The following is a 19,625-nucleotide window of genomic DNA, read 5'->3' on the forward strand; positions in this document are numbered from 1 at the left end:
TGCCATTGTAACGAGATAATAAATGTTATTCACTTCACCTCTCAGTGGTATTAATGTTATGGCTGATGGGTGTATGTCTACTTTGATGTTTGTGAGTGCCATCGTTGTTTATCCTGCCTAATTCTTGTCACATGGTACTGACTGCATGGCCCGACTGCATGGCCCGACTGCATGGCATGACTGCATGGCCCGACTGCATGGCCCGACTGCATGGCCCGACTGCATAGCATGACTGCATGGCCCGACTGCATGGCCCGACTGCATAGCCCGACTGCATGGCCCGACTGCATAGCATGACTGCATGGTCCGACTGCATGGCCCGACTGCATAGCATGACTGCATGGCCCGACTGCATGGCCCGACTGCATAGCATGACTGCATGGCCCCACTGCATAGCATGACTGCATGGCCCGACTGCATAGCATGACTGCATGGCCCGACTGCATAGCATTCAATTGCCTGTTTTCACTTATGCGTTTCTTTAGACGGCATTTCTAACTATTTTTTTGTCTTATGTCCAGGTGTTATGTGTAAATGTCTTATATCAGGGTTGATGCCATTAACCCTAACATAATGGTTAACGGTTCTTTGCCTCCTTGGAGAGCATTTCAAAATCTATAATGCACAGCTTGGAGTGCAGTATGGACCACATTTACACCACAGTTACTACATATTTGGCTTAGACATCTGTACCTAAAGACATTATTTTCACATTTGCAAGGCAACATTATATTTATTAGTAGAATTTTCTTCCTCCGAAGATGAAACATTTTGCTTAGATATGACCCAAAAATATTCCAATGCTAAGACCATAAGCCAGTCATTAATTCAAAATTGGTTCAGTTGATTTTAAACAATGACTAGAATGTTAGTTATCATTAACGATTATAATAGTGCATCAATTTACTACTGTGGTTCCATGGTTATTGAAAATGAATTAACCCTAACCCTTCTGACCAATCAAAATGAAGAATTCCACAGTACCATGGTACAAATCTGTACATTTATTAATGTTTCTTTGCTCTACAATCAATGAGATCGAAATTGCATCTCAGTATATAACCATAAAGATACTTTGACTTTGACTGCTATGTACTGGCGTACTAAAGGCGAATGAAGAATGTTGAGCACAATAACAGATACATAGAAAAACATGAATAGGAAGATGATCAAAGAGACAGAATAACGTTGCCGATGACCCATAAAAACAGGTGAAAGGTGTCTACCTGATGGCACTAGTAGCAGTGTCTGGGTCGTGCGCAGACACACTGCCGATGATGGTGCCCACCTTGGCGGCCTCGGAGACCACCATCTTGTTGAGAGGCGAGGTGAAGACGGGCGGCTCATCCACGTCCGCCACGGTCACCCGCACCGTCGCTATGTCGCTGAATGGGCCCAAGCTCAGAAACTGCGGGTCGATGTTCCGGTTCGTCACCTCGATCTTTAGCGCGTAGCTGGCCTTCGTCTCAAAGTCAAGAGGCTGGAGAATACAGAGAAATACAGAGAAATTTCAAATAAATGAAAATAAATGATACAAAAAAATAAAATAAAAGATTAAACTAATGACTATATATGTTCTTGCATCATAAACTTAGTCCCCTTGTGGGTAGAAAATATTTGTGCAGTCTGGCAAATCCTCAGTACCTTTCACTCTGTCCTAAAGTCATGAAATCCCAGCTGTGTTTATGTAGTAACTGTGTGATGTGTCCCCCGCTCAGATATATCATTCATTCAGACGTCTTTATTGACTTCCAGCAGTGCCATATGATGGAAAACTATTGATTGGGAGAAAAATGCAAGTCAGATTCCAGACATGTCTATTTTTAAATGGTTTTTCTCACTTGTTCATTTGTTTGACTTGTCAGACTCATAAATGATGTAATTGTAAACAATGATATAGTTGGTTTTGAATCCAGGTTGACAGCAACATGACACATGTACAATTTGTTATAAGAGCAGAAAATTTAGGCATCTCTTTTTTGTCATCTCCGCATGTAGAGGAGTACAATGGAAGCATAAAGACACAATGTCCACCACTCCCCCCCCAACACACACACACACCCTGCAATTAACTGTAACTCCCATGTTTGTTGACAGGATAACCAGATAGGCTGAGCTATTGGCTTTGGCAGCAAATCAAATGTGCTGGTTACAGATTTAAAGAGCCAGTGCTATTAATGAACTTACTGTATTCAATAAGTGACGGTACTGCTGGGGATGTGTGCTCGATTGATATTTCTACCTTAAAGTACTCATTATGCTTCTATCTTTATCCTACTGTATGTATCTTTCAGTAGTTTGCTTCCACAACCACCACCCCCCCCCCCCCCATTGTTTCAAACACATAAATAAGCAACACTTGGACATTATAATTAATCATTCTAATTAACTCAGTGTAAAACAAACATATTAGCATAGTGGTAGTTACTGCTGAGGCATTTAAATTAAGAACAAATAAGTTGAGTACAAATTAAAATAGCAGTGCAACTCCCATCTGAAATGTTAAATAATAAAAAAGACTAAACTAATTAACAAATTTCAACACATGCACCACATATATGTTTTAAGCGTCACATGACAAAATTAATTAATATTCATAATTATCCTTATTTTAATTACATGACCGGCAGCATAGTTTGCAGGTAAACTCTACAGTGTGCCTTTTCCTCCCTAAGTTTGCTCATGGCGCGTGCAAATGCACCTTTTGAAGAGTTATGACTCCCTCCTGTGTGTCTTGGTCAGTCGAGATCTTAAAAGTCCCTTGGCTATCCCCATCCATAATTCTGAAGTCCATTTCTGCGTTGGAGTCCAGGTCGGCATCGACGGCTTTTATCTTGGCTACTACGGATTCTATGGGCAGGGATTCCTGTACAGTGTACTGGGAGGACTCTGGAATAAAAACCAAAAATACTTATAAGTATTACTGTACAGAAAATGTACTGAAACATGTCTGCCTTACAATGGCTTTTAGATATTTGTCCACACTACAAACTGTATAACAGTTCCTGCTGTTATTCTAACACATCATACCGATTCTACATCGTACCAATTTTGTTCCTGCTGCATGCAAAATCGATGCAGTTCTCCCTACACTTCATGCTGTGGAACTCAATATGGCCTGTAGAGCAATAAAAACACAACTATCAGGTATTGAAATTGCTGGAATTCCTTCCTAACTTGTGCCCTGTGCTTCCTGGGATAGACTCCTGTGTCCATAAGGGCTTATGGAAGATGGATGATCCACACAGATGAGAATCCCTATTTACTGTGCATAGTTTAATTGATATTCTGTCATACTTATGTAGATCTGAAGTTGCCATCACTAATATGGTAATAATAAAAATCCAACCAAAAAGGAGTTCAGAGTTCATCAGAGTTCAATGCCGAATCTACACAGCATTGTTCAGACGCTGAAAGAACCAACACAATACAATATTGTCGACAGTACAAAAGAATGAATATGGGGCATCTTATGAGCTATAAGACATGAAAAGGTTAGGCTGCCAGATGAGATGAGTCGTGCGTCCTACGAGGCAAGATCGCAGTATAAATTTGAAACCTCTATTTTCCTCAGCCTGTCTATAATGTCCTCATTCCTTTCTCCAATCCTTAATTAAAATCATCTTCATGATGATATACAAGGCATCTGCCTACACATTCACCTCCATTGGCCTGGTGTTGCCATCAGTCACACCTGTGCTAATCTCTCCAGCAGTATTTGCTGGAACAGAACTCTAGAGATGGCTCTCTAATTCACCGTGGAATAGGTGGCCTTAAATAAAAGTATATATAGTTTCTTCCTTCTTGGCCTCTTCATCTCCTGGGTTGGGGTGTGATACCAGTTCGTGGCCTGTGCTGCCCTAGACACAATCAACACCGGACAGCTGTAAAAAACTGTTAGTTCTCACCAGTGCCCTTAGAAGGGCTATCGGAAGCCCCGCCCCTCTCTGCCCCGCCCCTTCCTGTTCTGCCCCCTTAGCCACTCTCAGCACTGATAGTAATGGGTGCATAAAACAGCTAGAACTAATTGAGCTGAGACCTAACTTTTGAGGCACAAATAATGATATAATAAGCCAAAAATTGGCAGCATAGATCAGAAAGCTGATTTTTAATACTTTCCTCAATCCATCCATCTTCTAACCAATTATCCTGGTCAGCCTCACAAGGTTTTAATTAAAGTGTAATTGTTCAACGTTTGTGAAGGGCTTTGAAGAAAATGTTTTTCATGGGTGCATCACAAAACAAATTCAGGAATTAGAAATGCATGATTATGAATTAAAAAAAACAAGCCTTATACTGTACAATCATGGGGACCAAACAGACTGACAAAAAATCAGATAGATAAGCAGGAAAAATACAATTTAATTGTACTTTGTACACCGTACTTTCTACATATAAACAATAAACAATAAAACTTTGAATCTGTTTTCAAATAGATTTGATAGTTGTTTTTTTTTTTAAAGTAATTTCTTTACTGTGGGCAGGAGTTTAATATGAGATGAGTTTGGTTTCAACTTAATTGGTGATGTGAAGAGGGCTAATATTTCTTTTATCAGCTAATCATTTTTAAAATGACTCTGGGTATCCTATACCATGAAATTATAATGTATACATAAAATAATGAATGGAACAGGTGAAAATACTTGCTTTAGACTGAGGGCAGGATTAATGCATAGGGTATAGCCTATGGCCCAGCAAACGTCACCCCCCCCCCCCCCAGGAAGAGCGGAAAAGTTAGCTAATTCGGCAACACTTGAGTCTCCATGCTGACATCGGCCTAGGGCTACCAGACAAATGAATCTGCCCTGGTAATGGGGAAAAAACTCAGCACTGATGAAATATGTGTAGGTCATCATGAGCTCGAGAGGGGGGATGTCTTACTTCTGGAGAAGCGAGGTGGGTTGTCGTTGACATCCGTTAGGGTGATGGTGACCGACGTGGTGCCGGATAGCCCCCCCATCTGGCCGACCATGTCCTTGGCTTGGATCACCAGCACATACTGGTCCCGCGTCTCCCGATCCATGTTGGGGAGGGCTGTCCTGATTATGCCTGTAGCAGAAAAAGTGAAGGAAACATACGAGGGGAAGAATGAGCAAGATCAGCAGTTACGTAACATGGAATTCGAACTGAGGAAAGTGAGCAGGACATGCATTAAATATCGCATTTAGATGTTTCCACGCCATTTGGGATCTTGCAATGAGGCTTTGAGGAATCTTCAGTATGCAGGATACACAGGTCCCCCTGGACACGCACGCTGTTAGTAAGCACTTGTAAATACAAACCTACAATCGGCAAAGCTTTCTGTCGAGCAACTAACAGTTTGCAAACCAAAAACATGTGCTAAAAACCTCCAAGGTCTACCGCTGCTATTCTGGAATCAGGAAAGCTCTGGATAAATAGCTTGCGCAAGCTCCGATTCCCAATTAAGGAACGATATTTAGCTTTAAATAAAAACATGCCCAGACGGCCATGCGAGAGTGGTGCACCGTCAATCACAGGTGTGTTAAAGACTTTAACCCGTGTCCACACACCTACAGCACTCTTCCTGATGAACAGTGACAATGGGACTGTAAACATCGTCCCTGATGGAGGGAGGAGCTGTGCTCATTTTAAAGCTGACAACAGGCAGAAAGTGAGATTTACCGTTTCAAGCCGCCAGTGCCCCTTCCCACCTCTCAATAAAATGCAGCAAGTAATGGATGCGATGGAACATTAGTGATATACGACACAAATTGCACCAGGGAATATATACCCAGTTCATAACAGCAGGTTGACATTGTTTTCTTGATTGGACGTAAGAACTTAATTGCCGTGGAGAGAATTAAAACCAAAAGCTGGTTATACATTTACCTATAGCAATGTTTTTCATATGTTCCCTATTTAACATTGTGGATATTAAATATACTATACACACAGAGACACCTCATTCTTGATCTGACTTAAGGAGATAACATAAAGCTCATTACAGCTGTAGCTTCCTGAAATGAAAGAGGAATGAAAAAATAGACAAAACATGAGGGAAAGAAGAGAGAGAGAGTAAAAGGTGAGAGACAGATGCTGGGAGTGAGTCGTATTGTCCTCTAGGGGAATAAAAGCGGAGCTGTTCAGAAGAATAAGTACTCAATGAAGTGTATCGTCAACACATCATGTTACTTGTTCTTAACTAAAGAGTTGAAGCTTTCAGCAGACAGGACGAACCTCCCATATAGTTCACAAATTTAAATAGCAGGACTGTTTTCGTCTTGTAAATAGTAGCAATACACAACAAGTATATATAACTAGGTATACATTATTATTTTACATCATAACCTTTCACAGCTAGCCTACAATGTTAAGCAGTTCTATTTTTCAATTCCATTATAAAGGGCTTACAATGACCTTCTTCAGAATTCAGACTCTCAGCCTTTATATGTATCCATTTATAAACCTATTGAGCTGTTTCTAGATCTTATTATCATTTCAGTTAGCACTGACATTATATGATCCATTGAACCTCACTTCTTGTTCTGGCAGTATGAAATCTGGACACTCAACAGAAAGGCTGAGTCTAAAAATCTATAAAGGCCAAGCTAGCTAATCTGACCAAGAAGCATGTAACATTTCAAACAATTGTTCATACTGTATATTCGGTGTCGATACAGGAAAACCATACTTAATAACCTTAAAGAATTTGCATTAATAACTAATAACATCAAGAAGAGTATAACTTTTCATACATGTATTAGGTAACCACACCATCGGCCCCCAATGAAAAAAATTTATTATATGAAACCATATACTTCTCAAAACAGAAGTAGCTTCCCAAATTGCAAGATTCCTCCACTTGGATGACAGACAGTCACTTCCAACTTAACTTGTCGAACATGGAACTATCCCAGTCAAGCCACCATTGCACTAAACAACTCAATGGTGACATCATCAACAACTGTCAAAAACCTTACTGTCATCCTTGACAAGAATGTCACCTTCTCACCCTCACCTACAGACATTCACCTATCCCATATGTTAGTGCATGCACAGTGCTTGATATATTTGCCCTTATTCCATAACATTGTCAACCTATCTGCTGGGCCAAGCTGTGGTACAATCCATCTCACACCTTAACTGCTGTCATTCCATCTGGCTGAGCCTCTGGCTCCGCACATGAAACCTCTTCAGCTCATTTTAAAATGCTGCTGAGCAATTTACGTCTTTACCTTCTCAAATGGTCAGATGTGTCTCTTCTCCTGGTCTCCTTCCATCGCTCTTTGCCATCTAAAGGAATGTATTGCACACACTGACCTGTAAGTCAGTTTTAATCCTGACCTTTGGGTCACCGGTACAGTCCTTCAGATTATGGACTTTTTCCTTACTGGAGGTCGAGAAAAATATAACTACATACTGTACCATGATCCACAATAAACACACTACTTTTTCACTACTACTTTATTTATAGCAGTTCATAAAATGATTTCATTATCTTAATGTGCTCTGGTTGTTTTGTTACTTAGCTAATCATTAAAAACTAAACCATTTATCTGTTCATCCATCATCTAAAACCAGTTTTCCTGCGACTGGAGCCTCTCCCAGTAAGCACAGGGCCCGAGGCAGAAGACACTCTAGATGAAATGTCTGTCTGTTACGGGGTAAAAACACTCACACACATAATCGGGCGCTATAGGCAATTGAGAACTTTCTAGCTACATGATTTTAGACTGTGACAGGAAACTGGTGTAACTAGAGGTACCTGTTTTTATTCCATTTCTTAGAGGATGAACTGAAATTAAAGTCTTTAATAAAAACAGTGCTAAATGTTATGGCTCCTGAACAGGAAGTGAATGACGGACTAGTAGCATTAAAATTGAGAACTAATTTGTGCTGTTACATGAACCCATAGGAATCTACCAGAAGCAAATTAAGGTAAGATAATTTGTAAGGTAAGATTTTTATTTACAAGTCATGTATTCATAATGTTCCTTTAGGCTGTATGGTACTGTATATGACTGTTGGTAATTACATGATTTTCATCCATCCATCTTGCAGCCAGTTATCCAAGTCAGGGACTGAGGGGGGCGGAGATAGGATGCCTGTCCATCACAGGGCACACACACACACACACTATGTGCAAAATACAGACAGTGTTAAGCTTACTAAATGTCTTTGGACTGTGGGAGGAAACCCACGCAACATGCAGAGAACATGCTAACTCGACGCACAGCGGAAGGCAGGCAGGATCCAACGCCAGCGCTGGATGGAGGCGGGAGACAGCAGAGCTATGCACTGAGTCACTGTGTCGCTCACGTTAATTACAACGCAGGTCGAACTCAAGACAAAGAGCTCAGGTAGTGGGCCACAGATCTGAGGCATTACTGCTAGCTTAGACTGCAATGACATACGTGATCCAAGTAGTTCCAGATGCCTCCACAGTGTGTAGAGCACTGCGGCACACATCGTCTTTGCTGCTGTTTTCCTCTCAAAATCTTCACGTTACACCTCTCCTGGGTTCCATTAACCAGACTCCATTTGGAACCTGCATCAAACTCAAGGCCCCCATACTTACATGGACCGTTGTCAATAGAAACACAGCGCCTTACCACCAGGACTTCATCAAAGCCAACACCGGGCTTTTGCAATGTCTGAATAACTATGAATTATATTCCTGTCTCTGTTTGAAAGCATGTGCTTTCAGAGTCTTCTATTCTTCAAAAAAGAGCACAGTACAAGCACTGAAACTGTACCAGCACTTTAGACTGCAATACCAAAATATGAATACCGTTTGTGCTGTGATGTGTAAAGCTGAATACATTTCTTCTATTATATTGCTTGGTTTTATTTCAGACTTATTTACCACCACTCAAATCATGCATTTGCACGGAGTCCCAAAGGTTGGCCCCCTGCTGGCCATGAATAGTCACTACACTAAGGGAGGCTCAATAGCTCTATTTCTTTAGTGTGACATCTGATGTCACCATTTGACCAAACTAAAGTGTGAATATAGCATGGATTATAGAATGCAATCCTAGATAATAGAAAAGTAAAGCGTATTTGTGTATCTTAATTAAAATGGGACTATTTACATTGAAGGTGAGCTTGAAGGAAATCATCAATGCTGAATTTCTGATCCCCTATAATATAACACTGTGGCCAGTATGCCCAGCTAATGAAGTTATAGGACTAAATCCAATCAAGACAAAATTCCCCTGAGTTGTATTCTATTGTTTCTGAGAGTTCTGCAGAGCTAGCTTTTTATACGTTATTATTTGTACATTTCACGTTTTTCAAGTTCAGTTATTTATATAGGTATTTTTTTCAAGTGACCTGTGTAGGTGGAAATAAATCCGAATCATTAAGCACTGTCATTACATGTGACAAAATCGAATGCATGGGCTTTCCTTTTGCTCTTAAATAACTCATTTAATTTTTTGTGAGTCACCTGCCCTTTCGGTATGCTGTTTTTGCGTGTTTGTCAGATGTGTACGTTGGTGTAATTTCAGTCTTGGCAATTTCAGCAGAGTGATATGTATTCATGTGCAGTGTGTAAAGGATGCAAAATAACAAAGCTGGTGAAATCCAGGAATTAGCAAAAACAATAATGAAACAATTATGAATCTCACAAAATATGATGTATGAAACCACAGTCATTACAGTATGGGAAAGTTATTAGAAAATTTAATAGTAGATGATATGCATTACTGAACATAACAAATGATACCATTTACAGGAATATCTCTTTGAAATGTACTCCTAAATCCGTTTTTTTCTTTGCTTTCTTCTTTTACTCAGCTCTACTCGTCCTTCTGTCAGCCAGAGAGACATCTAAGACTGGGACAACTGCACGAGCAACAGAAGGTGTGTTTAACTCTCTTGCAAAAAAAAAAAAAAAACTGTCAGATGCAAATAATTAATGCTACTTATTGTCTGACAAGGCTATCTCCACCAGTCAACATGCACTCATGAATATTTCAGAAAATTATATTATAAGGCTTTATCTGAGGACCGGAGCCAAGACAGTGTAATAGATACAGAGACATGAAAACACAGGACAGTCCTTTCAGCCATTACTAGTGTAGGGAAAAACTACATAAGGAAGCACTGAGTATTGGGGATGTCACATTAACTGACTGCAAAATAAAACTAAATAATATACAAATATAGGACAGGGGTGATTCTGGGATTTTTTTAAGGTGGGGTGCATAAGAGGGGCCATAATTCATAGAGAGGCCAATATTTACTTATCATTAGCCAATAACATGTTTTGAATTGGTGAGTGACAGGGGAGAGGGCACTCGGCCAATCAGCTTTCAGCTGGCAGTAATGCCGCTGTGGCCCCGCCCCCTGCATACACTCCTGAATGTCAAACAGGTGAAAGAAGTCAGGGAGTTTTTTCACCTGATTCTCAGGACATCCACTCCCCACATTTAACACTATTGTCCACTCTTATTAAAGAAGTCTTAATTGAGCTCTATGTGGACACAGCGCAGAAACATTTCAACATAAACATGTGGTTTTTAATTATTGGGCACGACTCTAAAAACATTCCATGTAAACATTGTAAGTGGCCAGTATGGGAAGGAGAAAAAAGGATCTGATTGGGCATTAGAAGCTCATCTCTCCTAATCAAACAGAGCTTTTTAGGGTAATTGGGAGAGCTGCCCAAACACACCATTTCTGAAAGTAGCTGAAATGCATAATGGAATAACTACCAGATGCGGCAAATTACCCATTTCTGAATAAAATAGGTATGTATCTGGGTAACACGGATTCATGCAAAGCGTTGTTTTGCTTGTAGAGCAAGGATGGATGACACACTTAATGAAGCATGTTTTGCTAATGTAAATGTCGACAATCGACAAGAGACAGTAAACGCAGAGAGATATATAAAGCTATTTCATACTCTAAATGGAAGGTTAAAATCTGTGTATCTCACAGGCTTTCTGCTATTTGTGTGAATGTGTGTGTGTGTGTGCGTGTGTGTGTGTGTGTGTGTGTGTGCGTGTTCTTGTGACTGTATACGATGCTACCATACACATTATAATTAACATAACTTTCATCAGTTTAATCATTTTATGCCAGCAGCTAATACATACAGCACACTTTCTAAGTGTTAACAGTCTGTATCCTTTTAATTATGAAAACACCCCTAATTTATTACACTTTTTAATTTTTTTATTTTACTTTATTTAGCAGGCGTTTTTACCCAAAATGATGAACGAGTGAAGCAAACAGCACATGACATACATTATTAATTTGTTCAACATAATGATCGAACAGCTATCCTACTAATAGCTTGTAGTCCACACACACACACACACACATATATATGTAGTATTTTTTTTCCCCCATTTTATAGGAAAACTACTATATGGAGGATCACGCTGAATCTCATTCTACTGTGTACAATGACAATAAAGGAAATTCAATTCAATTCAAATTCAGTCCAATATATTGGGTGTCAATATTTATAAACAGTGTTTCAAAATCCAGTATAAACTTCTTTTTCTCTGTATTCTCCTGCTGAAACTTACATGCATTATAATGCACGTCAGGGCTGCCCTTTTGTTACAAGGCTTTATTCTTATTCCAGATTACAGCCTCTTAACAGAAAACATCCAGTTAAACTTCCCCTCCCTCTAATAGCATCATACCCTGCGCCTCAGTATAAATCAATATGAATATTATCTCATGCATGAAACGGTGGGTTTTGTATGTATGGATATGAGGGTGGCAATGTTCCCTTGTCCAAAGTCCATAGAAAACAGCAGCCAGCTGAGTAAATTAGGTTGTGTATTTACCTGTCTTGGGCTCCACTGAGAAATACGGCTGCCCTTGAAGGATGCTGTAGACGACCCTGGCGCTGTTTCCATACGTAGGGTCGTCTGCATCCGTCGCCGCTACCTGCAACACGGACGTCCCTGTGTACAAACAAAACAGATCTGTCACAAGATTAAGTATAAACCAAAGGGTGAGTTTCATTGTTCCGATTGTCACCTTGATTGCAAAGGTAATACTTAGCAATTACATTGCTGCAACCACCACATGACGAACCACCACAGGGATGAGAACCTGAGTGCAGCCATGTGGTGGGTGATACCTCAGCACCACACTAGTCCGAATGGACCAGTGTGAGGTTTTTTCTAGTGGCTGGAGTGTCGATCCTGCCACCAACCACCAAATTTCCCTGTAAGTTGGAGGACCTCCTTATAGGGCATAATAAAGATAAATAAAGTATAAATATACAATATTTTTATAATTATTTAATACAGACAGAAAATATTCCTATGATTGTATTATAGGAGAGTGATATTTTGCAACTCTAAGATCCAGTAATGTCCGGTTCTCCCTTACACTGTGTCGCTTATAATTTCAAGTCCTTCAGATATTTGGGGCTTTGTGTGGGAGGATTACAAAAATCAACTTGGTTTCATTTTAGAGTAAGTGCTGCTACTATCTCAGAGGGTAAGTCCATTATGAAACCACCATTGTTGTGCTGGCATTGAGAAGTGCTAAGGCTGGAAGGAGGAGAGAAGATAAGGAGAATTGCCATGGGAAACGGCATATTCTTAATACTTTGCAGTAAATGACTATGCAAAATAGGCCAATCCATCCATCCATCAATCCATCCAATAAACTTTTATCCTGGTCAGGATTGTGGGGAATACACAATAGGTCTTCAGTAGAATGACTTCTGTGTTACTAGTTCATTTACTAGCTTAACTATCTAGTAAAAGAAATCTGATTATTTTGTGGAATATTGTAAACAATGCTTTCTCATGCCAATCACATGTGTTTGTAATAAAAATAATGATGTTTTATGATGTCTGAACTGCACATTAGTCGAAACAACAACAGTTTTCTGTTTTCCCCTGAACATCCAGGTAATTAAGTGTCTAGTTAGCTTTCTGATTAATAACTTTGCTCTTTAACCTCACAATTACATTTTAATGATGCAATTGAATTAGTCTCTAAAAGCAAGGAACTGCTGCTCTGCAAGAAAAGATGACCTCTCCAATCTAACTACCTAACTGACTGGGAGCTTGGGACTGCTACTTCCATACAATCTCTTATAAGTTTTACTTTTGCTTTGCTGAATGATGTATAATATTCAGTTAATGAAAACAAGATACTGTATGTTTCTCATGCATTCTGAGCACATTTCCAAGCTAAGGGACTGTGATCCAGAAGATGGAAAAAAGAATAATAAAATAAGTAAATTTAAAGAAATACCAGGTTTTTCGAGACACATATGAGAATAATTAATTGCTAACTGTGTGCCTATTACAGTGTTTCTCTGTCCTTGGTCAACGATCTGTGCATGTACTTATTTACTTCCTGGAGTAACTTAAAAGAACCAAAGATACTGTAGCACTTCACAGTCTCGTTCTCTGGCTGTTCCCTACTGGTACCAGATGAGTTCCCCCAAAGTCAAGAACACCAAAGATGATTCTATGATTTTTTTATTTTTTTTTTAACGTGGGGCATTAGAGGGCCCATAAGTCATACAAAGGGGCCAATCTTATCATTAGCCAAGAATGGACCAAGCAATGATAAGCTTTGAATCGGTGATTGACAAGGGAGGGGCCACTCCGGCAGCCAATCAGATTTCAGCTGGGGCCAATGCCCCTGTGACTCTGCCCCTGTATATGCCCCTAAGAAGACACAACAATAGTTTCACTTATGTGTACATACAGCACACAGTCATTAAATATTAAGAAACATCCACATAATATTCTAACTTCTTTCAATTATATCTAAAGATGAAGGTGATTATTGCATTACCTATGCAAAAATAAATTCACTCATTTAACAAAAGTAATTAAGATGCCAATTCCTACTGAGGAAAAGGTTAGGAGACCCTATGTCCTAATAGGTCATATTTCCCCCTTTGGCTGAAATAACCTCAATGAGACATTTCTTATAACCATCTATCAATCTCTGATATTGACTGGCAGAAAGTTTTCCCCACTCCTCAATGCAGAATTCCTTAAGCTGTGTGATGCTTGAGAGGGGTTACATGCATGCACAGCCTGTTTCAAATAACCCAAACAGTATCTCAATAAGATTAAGATCTGGTCTTTGACTTGGCCATTCTAGAACTCTCCATTTCATTCTTTTGAGCCGTGCCTTAATGGATTTACTGAAATGTTTTGGGTCATTTTCATGTTGCATGGTCCACCTCTGCTTCAGCTTCAATATTTAGACAGATGGTCTCACATTGTCTTCAAGTACCCTCCGATACAATGAACAATTCATAGTGGATTATATGATGGTAAGCTGGACAGACCCTGCTGCAGCGTCCTCCAGCGGCGGAGGAATAAAGGTGTAATTGTGCTAGCACGATTGTGGGCAATCTTATCCTCAAAGGGCCGGTGTATGCAGGCTTTCGCTGCAACCCCCTAATTAGATTACTAATTAGAGGACTGATTGGCTGAAGAGTCCTCACACCTGGGTTTGAACAGCGGATAAGGTTGACCACCCCTGGGTTATGGCATAAGCCTGGACTTGGGGGATAATGCTTGCAGATGCCTCACTTAATGAAAACCAGTTGGCTCTAAGTGATTACCTCGTTAACGGTACAAAGGGTCAGTTGGGTGGTTGCGGGGGACATACTCCCCAAGGAAGTCTGCTGTGTCTGGCCTTGTGAGACAATTGTTAATTTAGTATAATTTCTTCTTTATTATTATTATTTATTTATTTTTTAGCTTTTTTGTACTTTCTAACATACTTTAACATTTAATTCTGCAGATTATTATTACCATATTCCCATCTGTCTCATCTGCTGCAGAATTAATTTCACAAGTTACCTGCTGCAGCTGTGCTTATTCTCCATGGCCACACCCACTGCTAGATGGTTACGATCTGTATTCACCCAAACCCACAGCTAATCTATAAATCTATTTAAACTTTATGTGATTAATGCTCCTTGTTCAGTACTGGGATTTGGGTATATCGATGCATTCATGCTGGGCTGTTCTCTTGCTCAGGCCTTAATGGATTTCTTTGTTCGCTGCTACAGCTTAGCATGTTGGTTCCAAACCTTGTGTGGTTCCATAACCTTGCCTTTCACCTGTGTCAGTCCTGCTGTGCTGGATACCACACAGTCAGTAACCTCAGTCCTCCCAGTGTGAGTACTTGGATACCACACAGTCAGTAACCTCAGTCCTCCCAGTGTGAGTACTTGGATACCACACAGTCAGTAACCTCAGTCCTCCCAGTGTGAGTACTTGGATACCACACAGTCAGTAACCTCAGTCCTCCCAGTGTGAGTACTTGGATACCACACAGTCAGTAACCTCAGTCCTCCCAGTGTGAGTACTTGGATACCACACAGTCAGTAACCTCAGTCCTCCCAGTGTGAGTACTTGGATACCACACAGTCAGTAACCTCAGTCCTCCCAGTGTGAGTACTTGGATACCACACAGTCAGTAACCTCAGTCCTCCCAGTGTGAGTACTTGGATACCACACAGTCAGTAACCTCAGTCCTCCCAGTGTGAGTACTTGGATACCACACAGTCAGTAACCTGTACTCCCAGTGTGAGTACTTGGATACCACACAGTCAGTAACCTCAGTCCTCCCAGTGTGAGTACTTGGATACCACACAGTCAGTAACCTCAGTCCTCCCAGTGTGAGTACTTGGATACCACACAGTCAGTAACCTCAGTCCTCCCAGTGTGAGTACTTGGATACCACACAGTCAGTAACCTCAGTCCTCCCAGTGTGAGTACTTGGATACCACACAGTCAGTAACCTCAGTCCTCCCAGTGTGAGTACTTGGATACCACACAGTCAGTAACCTCAGTCCTCCCAGTGTGAGTACTTGGATACCACACAGTCAGTAACCAGTCCTCCCAGTGTGAGTACTTGGATACCACACAGTCAGTAACCTCAGTACTCCCAGTGTGAGTACTTGGATACCACACAGTCAGTAACCTCAGTCCTCCCAGTGTGAGTACTTGGATACCACACAGTCAGTAACCTCAGTACTCCCAGTGTGAGTACTTGGATACCACACAGTCAGTAACCTCAGTCCTCCCAGTGTGAGTACTTGGATACCACACAGTCAGTAACCTCAGTCCTCCCAGTGTGAGTACTTGGATACCACACAGTCAGTAACCTCAGTACTCCCAGTGTGAGTACTTGGATACCACACAGTCAGTAACCTCAGTCCTCCCAGTGTGAGTACTTGGATACCACACAGTCAGTAACCAGTCCTCCCAGTGTGAGTACTTGGATACCACACAGTCAGTAACCTCAGTACTCCCAGTGTGAGTACTTGGATACCACACAGTCAGTAACCTCAGTCCTCCCAGTGTGAGTACTTGGATACCACACAGTCAGTAACCTCAGTACTCCCAGTGTGAGTACTTGGATACCACACAGTCAGTAACCTGTACTCCCAGTGTGAGTACTTGGATACCACACAGTCAGTAACCTCAGTACTCCCAGTGTGAGTACTTGGATACCACACAGTCAGTAACCTCAGTCCTCCCAGTGTGAGTACTTGGATACCACACAGTCAGTAACCTCAGTACTCCCAGTGTGAGTACTTGGATACCACACAGTCAGTAACCTCAGTCCTCCCAGTGTGAGTACTTGGATACCACACAGTCAGTAACCTCAGTACTCCCAGTGTGAGTACTTGGATACCACACAGTCAGTAACCTCAGTACTCCCAGTGTGAGTACTCCAAGCGGTGACAGCCAGTACACCTGGTCAAGCATGTTTGTGTTTTGTCTGGGGGGCTTAAGGCTGATTTGTTGAACCCAAACCTACAGTTTTTCTTGATACCATCTTCCAAATGCTAATCCTGGCCAGGATTGGGGCTATGTCAGGGGAGAGTGCACAGAGAATCACACCCTAAGCCATCAACATGCAGACTCCACACGCATGGCACCCTGGTGGAGACTCAAACCCAGGTCACCGAGGTGTGAGGCAACAGCGCTAACCACTGCACCACCTTGCCACCCCTAGACAGTATATAATGTATAAGTATTTATACTTTATATAAATTAATATTTTTTAAGCTAGTAAATACTAATGAAAAAATGTATGCCAAAATCTTTAATTAGGCTACTACAAACATATATAACATACTGTTCCATCTTGTTTGTACATCTTGTTTTAAGCATTTTTGAGGCTTTTGCAGTTTAATTTGAATATCCTCCAAGCGAGGATATGCACGCGGTGAATGCTTAAAATGCCTCACAATTTTTCTCCCACTGGCAACAGCATCTTACACTTACACTTCATCACGATAGCAGGGTACGCAAAACAGCCCAACCATCCATTGCTTTTTTCATATTACTCACATTGTCTCATACAATTGCACTTTGTTTAGTGGGATTTTCCGCTAAAAGCTACTTCCACCTCTCAAAACTACTTTTTCAAAGACTGCAAATCGCTGTTTACTACTTGTTGTTAAAAGCACAAAATACTTCCAGATCATCACCCTCATATCTGATGTTCCTACGCTCCTCCTACTGCTAAGGGTATGCTCATGATGTCACAGCAGGCGGAAGTCACTGCGCTCACACCCACTGAGTGGCAAAAGACTGAGTGGCAGCGTTAGCGTTCAGCTTAAATGCTGCAAAAACTGCACGTCTAAAATGGGAAAGACTGATTGTACAAATCAATTTAAAAAGTAATAGGAGCTACCTTTTTAGAAGCTGATGAAAACTAAATAAGTAAGTATAAAGACACCTGATCTGTGTAATAGGTATGGATCGGTGCCAATACTTATCCCGAATATCGAATCGGTGCACCTCTATGATAAACATATGTATATGTCAATAAACTTCTTGAATCTTGAATCATTGCTGCGATACCAAAGCCATAGATTTGGGTATGAACGATATGGACATGTCCCTACCAATAATGTGGGAATATTGTGTGTGTTTAGGGGGCAGGGGGTCGAGGCTTATTTGTTTCCTCCCAATGTTGAATCCAAACCAACAGTCTTTTATGATATCATCTTCCAAGTACTAATCCTGGTCAGAATTGGGAGGGGGGGGGTATCTCAGGCGACACAAATCAATCATGCGGTACACACAAAATCACACTCTAAGTCAATTTAAAGTCAGTACAACAGATGTCTTTGAACTGCAGGAGGAAATTATAGCAGTTACTAATTTTAATATCTATAATGAGACTAGCAGCTTGGGTTGCTCAGAAATTAAACCCTTGACACCTATATTTCCCATCCCAACAATGGCTTAAAATATGGTTGAATGAACTGCAACATTTTCCACAATGAGTTTTCTTGGATTTTCACATTTTAACATTGTACAGTAGCACACTCTTGCTTGCAACACGATGCACAAAAACATACAGGTTCAGCAGCAAACACCACTAAATGCTTCAGAGTCGCACTTCTGAAAAGTGAAAGCTAATAAGCTTGTGCTTAGGGGTGTTAGTCATTTAACGCAGCCTGGAAAATCTGTTTGTAAGCACAGGTTTGACTAGCAGGCACAGATTTAACAAAATTACAGTTTTACTGTGGACAGCTTGTCAGAGATTTGCGAGATTTCAGCATTTGACAAAATTAGTGTTATACTAACAGTTTTTTGTTTAATTTTTAAAATAATTAAACCTAAATAAAAATACAAGTCACACAATCAAAACGTTTTACCACAACGTGAATGTGCTGTTCCAGGAGAATGGCTTTTGCCATCCGAAAATAAAAATAATTCATTTTAATGGTTAGCCAGCTAACACAAAACATATAAAAGAAAGTGTTGGCTCACAATTAAGTTATATTTTACTTTTAGGACCTAATAAGGGATGCCAGCAACTTGCGAGGGCTGTATTTATGCGCTTTTATTGAATTTAGAGCTTGTAGACTGGAAGTCCCATTTTAAGTCATAAAGTGGAATTAAGAGGTTTGGGGACCTTCCCAGTTTGTCTCACACCTCTGAGAACGGTTTATCCAGCAAAGCCATAAAGCGTGCGACGTGCCTAAATTAATGGAAGTGCCCTTTGCTGAAGCTTTGGCCAAATGCGCAGAGGAATCCGGTAAACAACGGCGGCGAATGATCGAGCTGCTCCTCGGTGCCGCCAGATGACAAATAAACGGGACTTAACTTGAAATTGAATTAAACAGCATTTGGGTTTGCGGTGTCGGCTGGTGTTTTGATGCCTCACCCGAAAATAAACGGCTGGAATGCAAAAGTAGCTTTTAATCTTTAAGTAACCGAGATTATCGCCTCGCATTTCCCATGCGTGATATTTTCATAATCCGCACATGACAGGTCTCTGATGCAAAGGAGAAGCCTGTCAACAACACGATAAGTTTTCATCGATGCTGGTACTCGTAGTTTGCTTTTTTCACTTTCACGTTTTAATTTACATTTCGGTTTATATTTATCATAGAGTAAGATTGTGCGTGGATATATGTGCCCTGTGATGCACTGGAATGACACCGATAATGTATTCCAGCCTTGTGCTCTGTGCTGCCTGGAATATGATAAGCAGTTAGAAGATGGATGGATGGATGGATGGATATGAATATAATTTATATATGATTTATTGTATATATATAATAGAGTGTGCTTAGGAACCATTTTATTGTGTTTAGGAATGAGTACTAGTAAAACCCATCCACCCATCTCCTGTAACCGCTTATCCCATTCAGGGGCACTGGGGGCCCG

General features: G+C 40.7%; 1 protein-coding gene across 5 annotated transcripts in view; it reads right to left on the reverse strand.

The window, feature by feature from the left end:
* Positions 1-19,625, reverse strand: part of LOC111837871 (cadherin-7-like) — a 113,964-nt gene that overhangs the window by 38,156 nt on the left and 56,183 nt on the right. For 4 of the 5 annotated variants that reach the window (XM_072711807.1, XM_023800308.2, XM_072711810.1 and 1 more), the window contains exons 4-7: positions 11,772-11,891; positions 4,882-5,049; positions 2,702-2,889; positions 1,227-1,480 (exon numbers count right to left, since the gene is read on the reverse strand). In XM_072711807.1, coding sequence (XP_072567908.1) covers positions 1,227-1,480; positions 2,702-2,889; positions 4,882-5,049; positions 11,772-11,891 — 730 coding nt within the window. Of the gene's footprint in view, positions 1-1,226; positions 1,481-2,701; positions 2,890-3,046; positions 3,144-4,881; positions 5,050-11,771; positions 11,892-19,625 lie in introns of those variants that run through there. The other variant, XM_023800309.2, reaches the window with a different exon arrangement.

This window comes from Paramormyrops kingsleyae, chromosome 1 (genome assembly GCF_048594095.1).
Source record: "Paramormyrops kingsleyae isolate MSU_618 chromosome 1, PKINGS_0.4, whole genome shotgun sequence".
Lineage (NCBI taxonomy): Eukaryota > Metazoa > Chordata > Actinopteri > Osteoglossiformes > Mormyridae > Paramormyrops > Paramormyrops kingsleyae.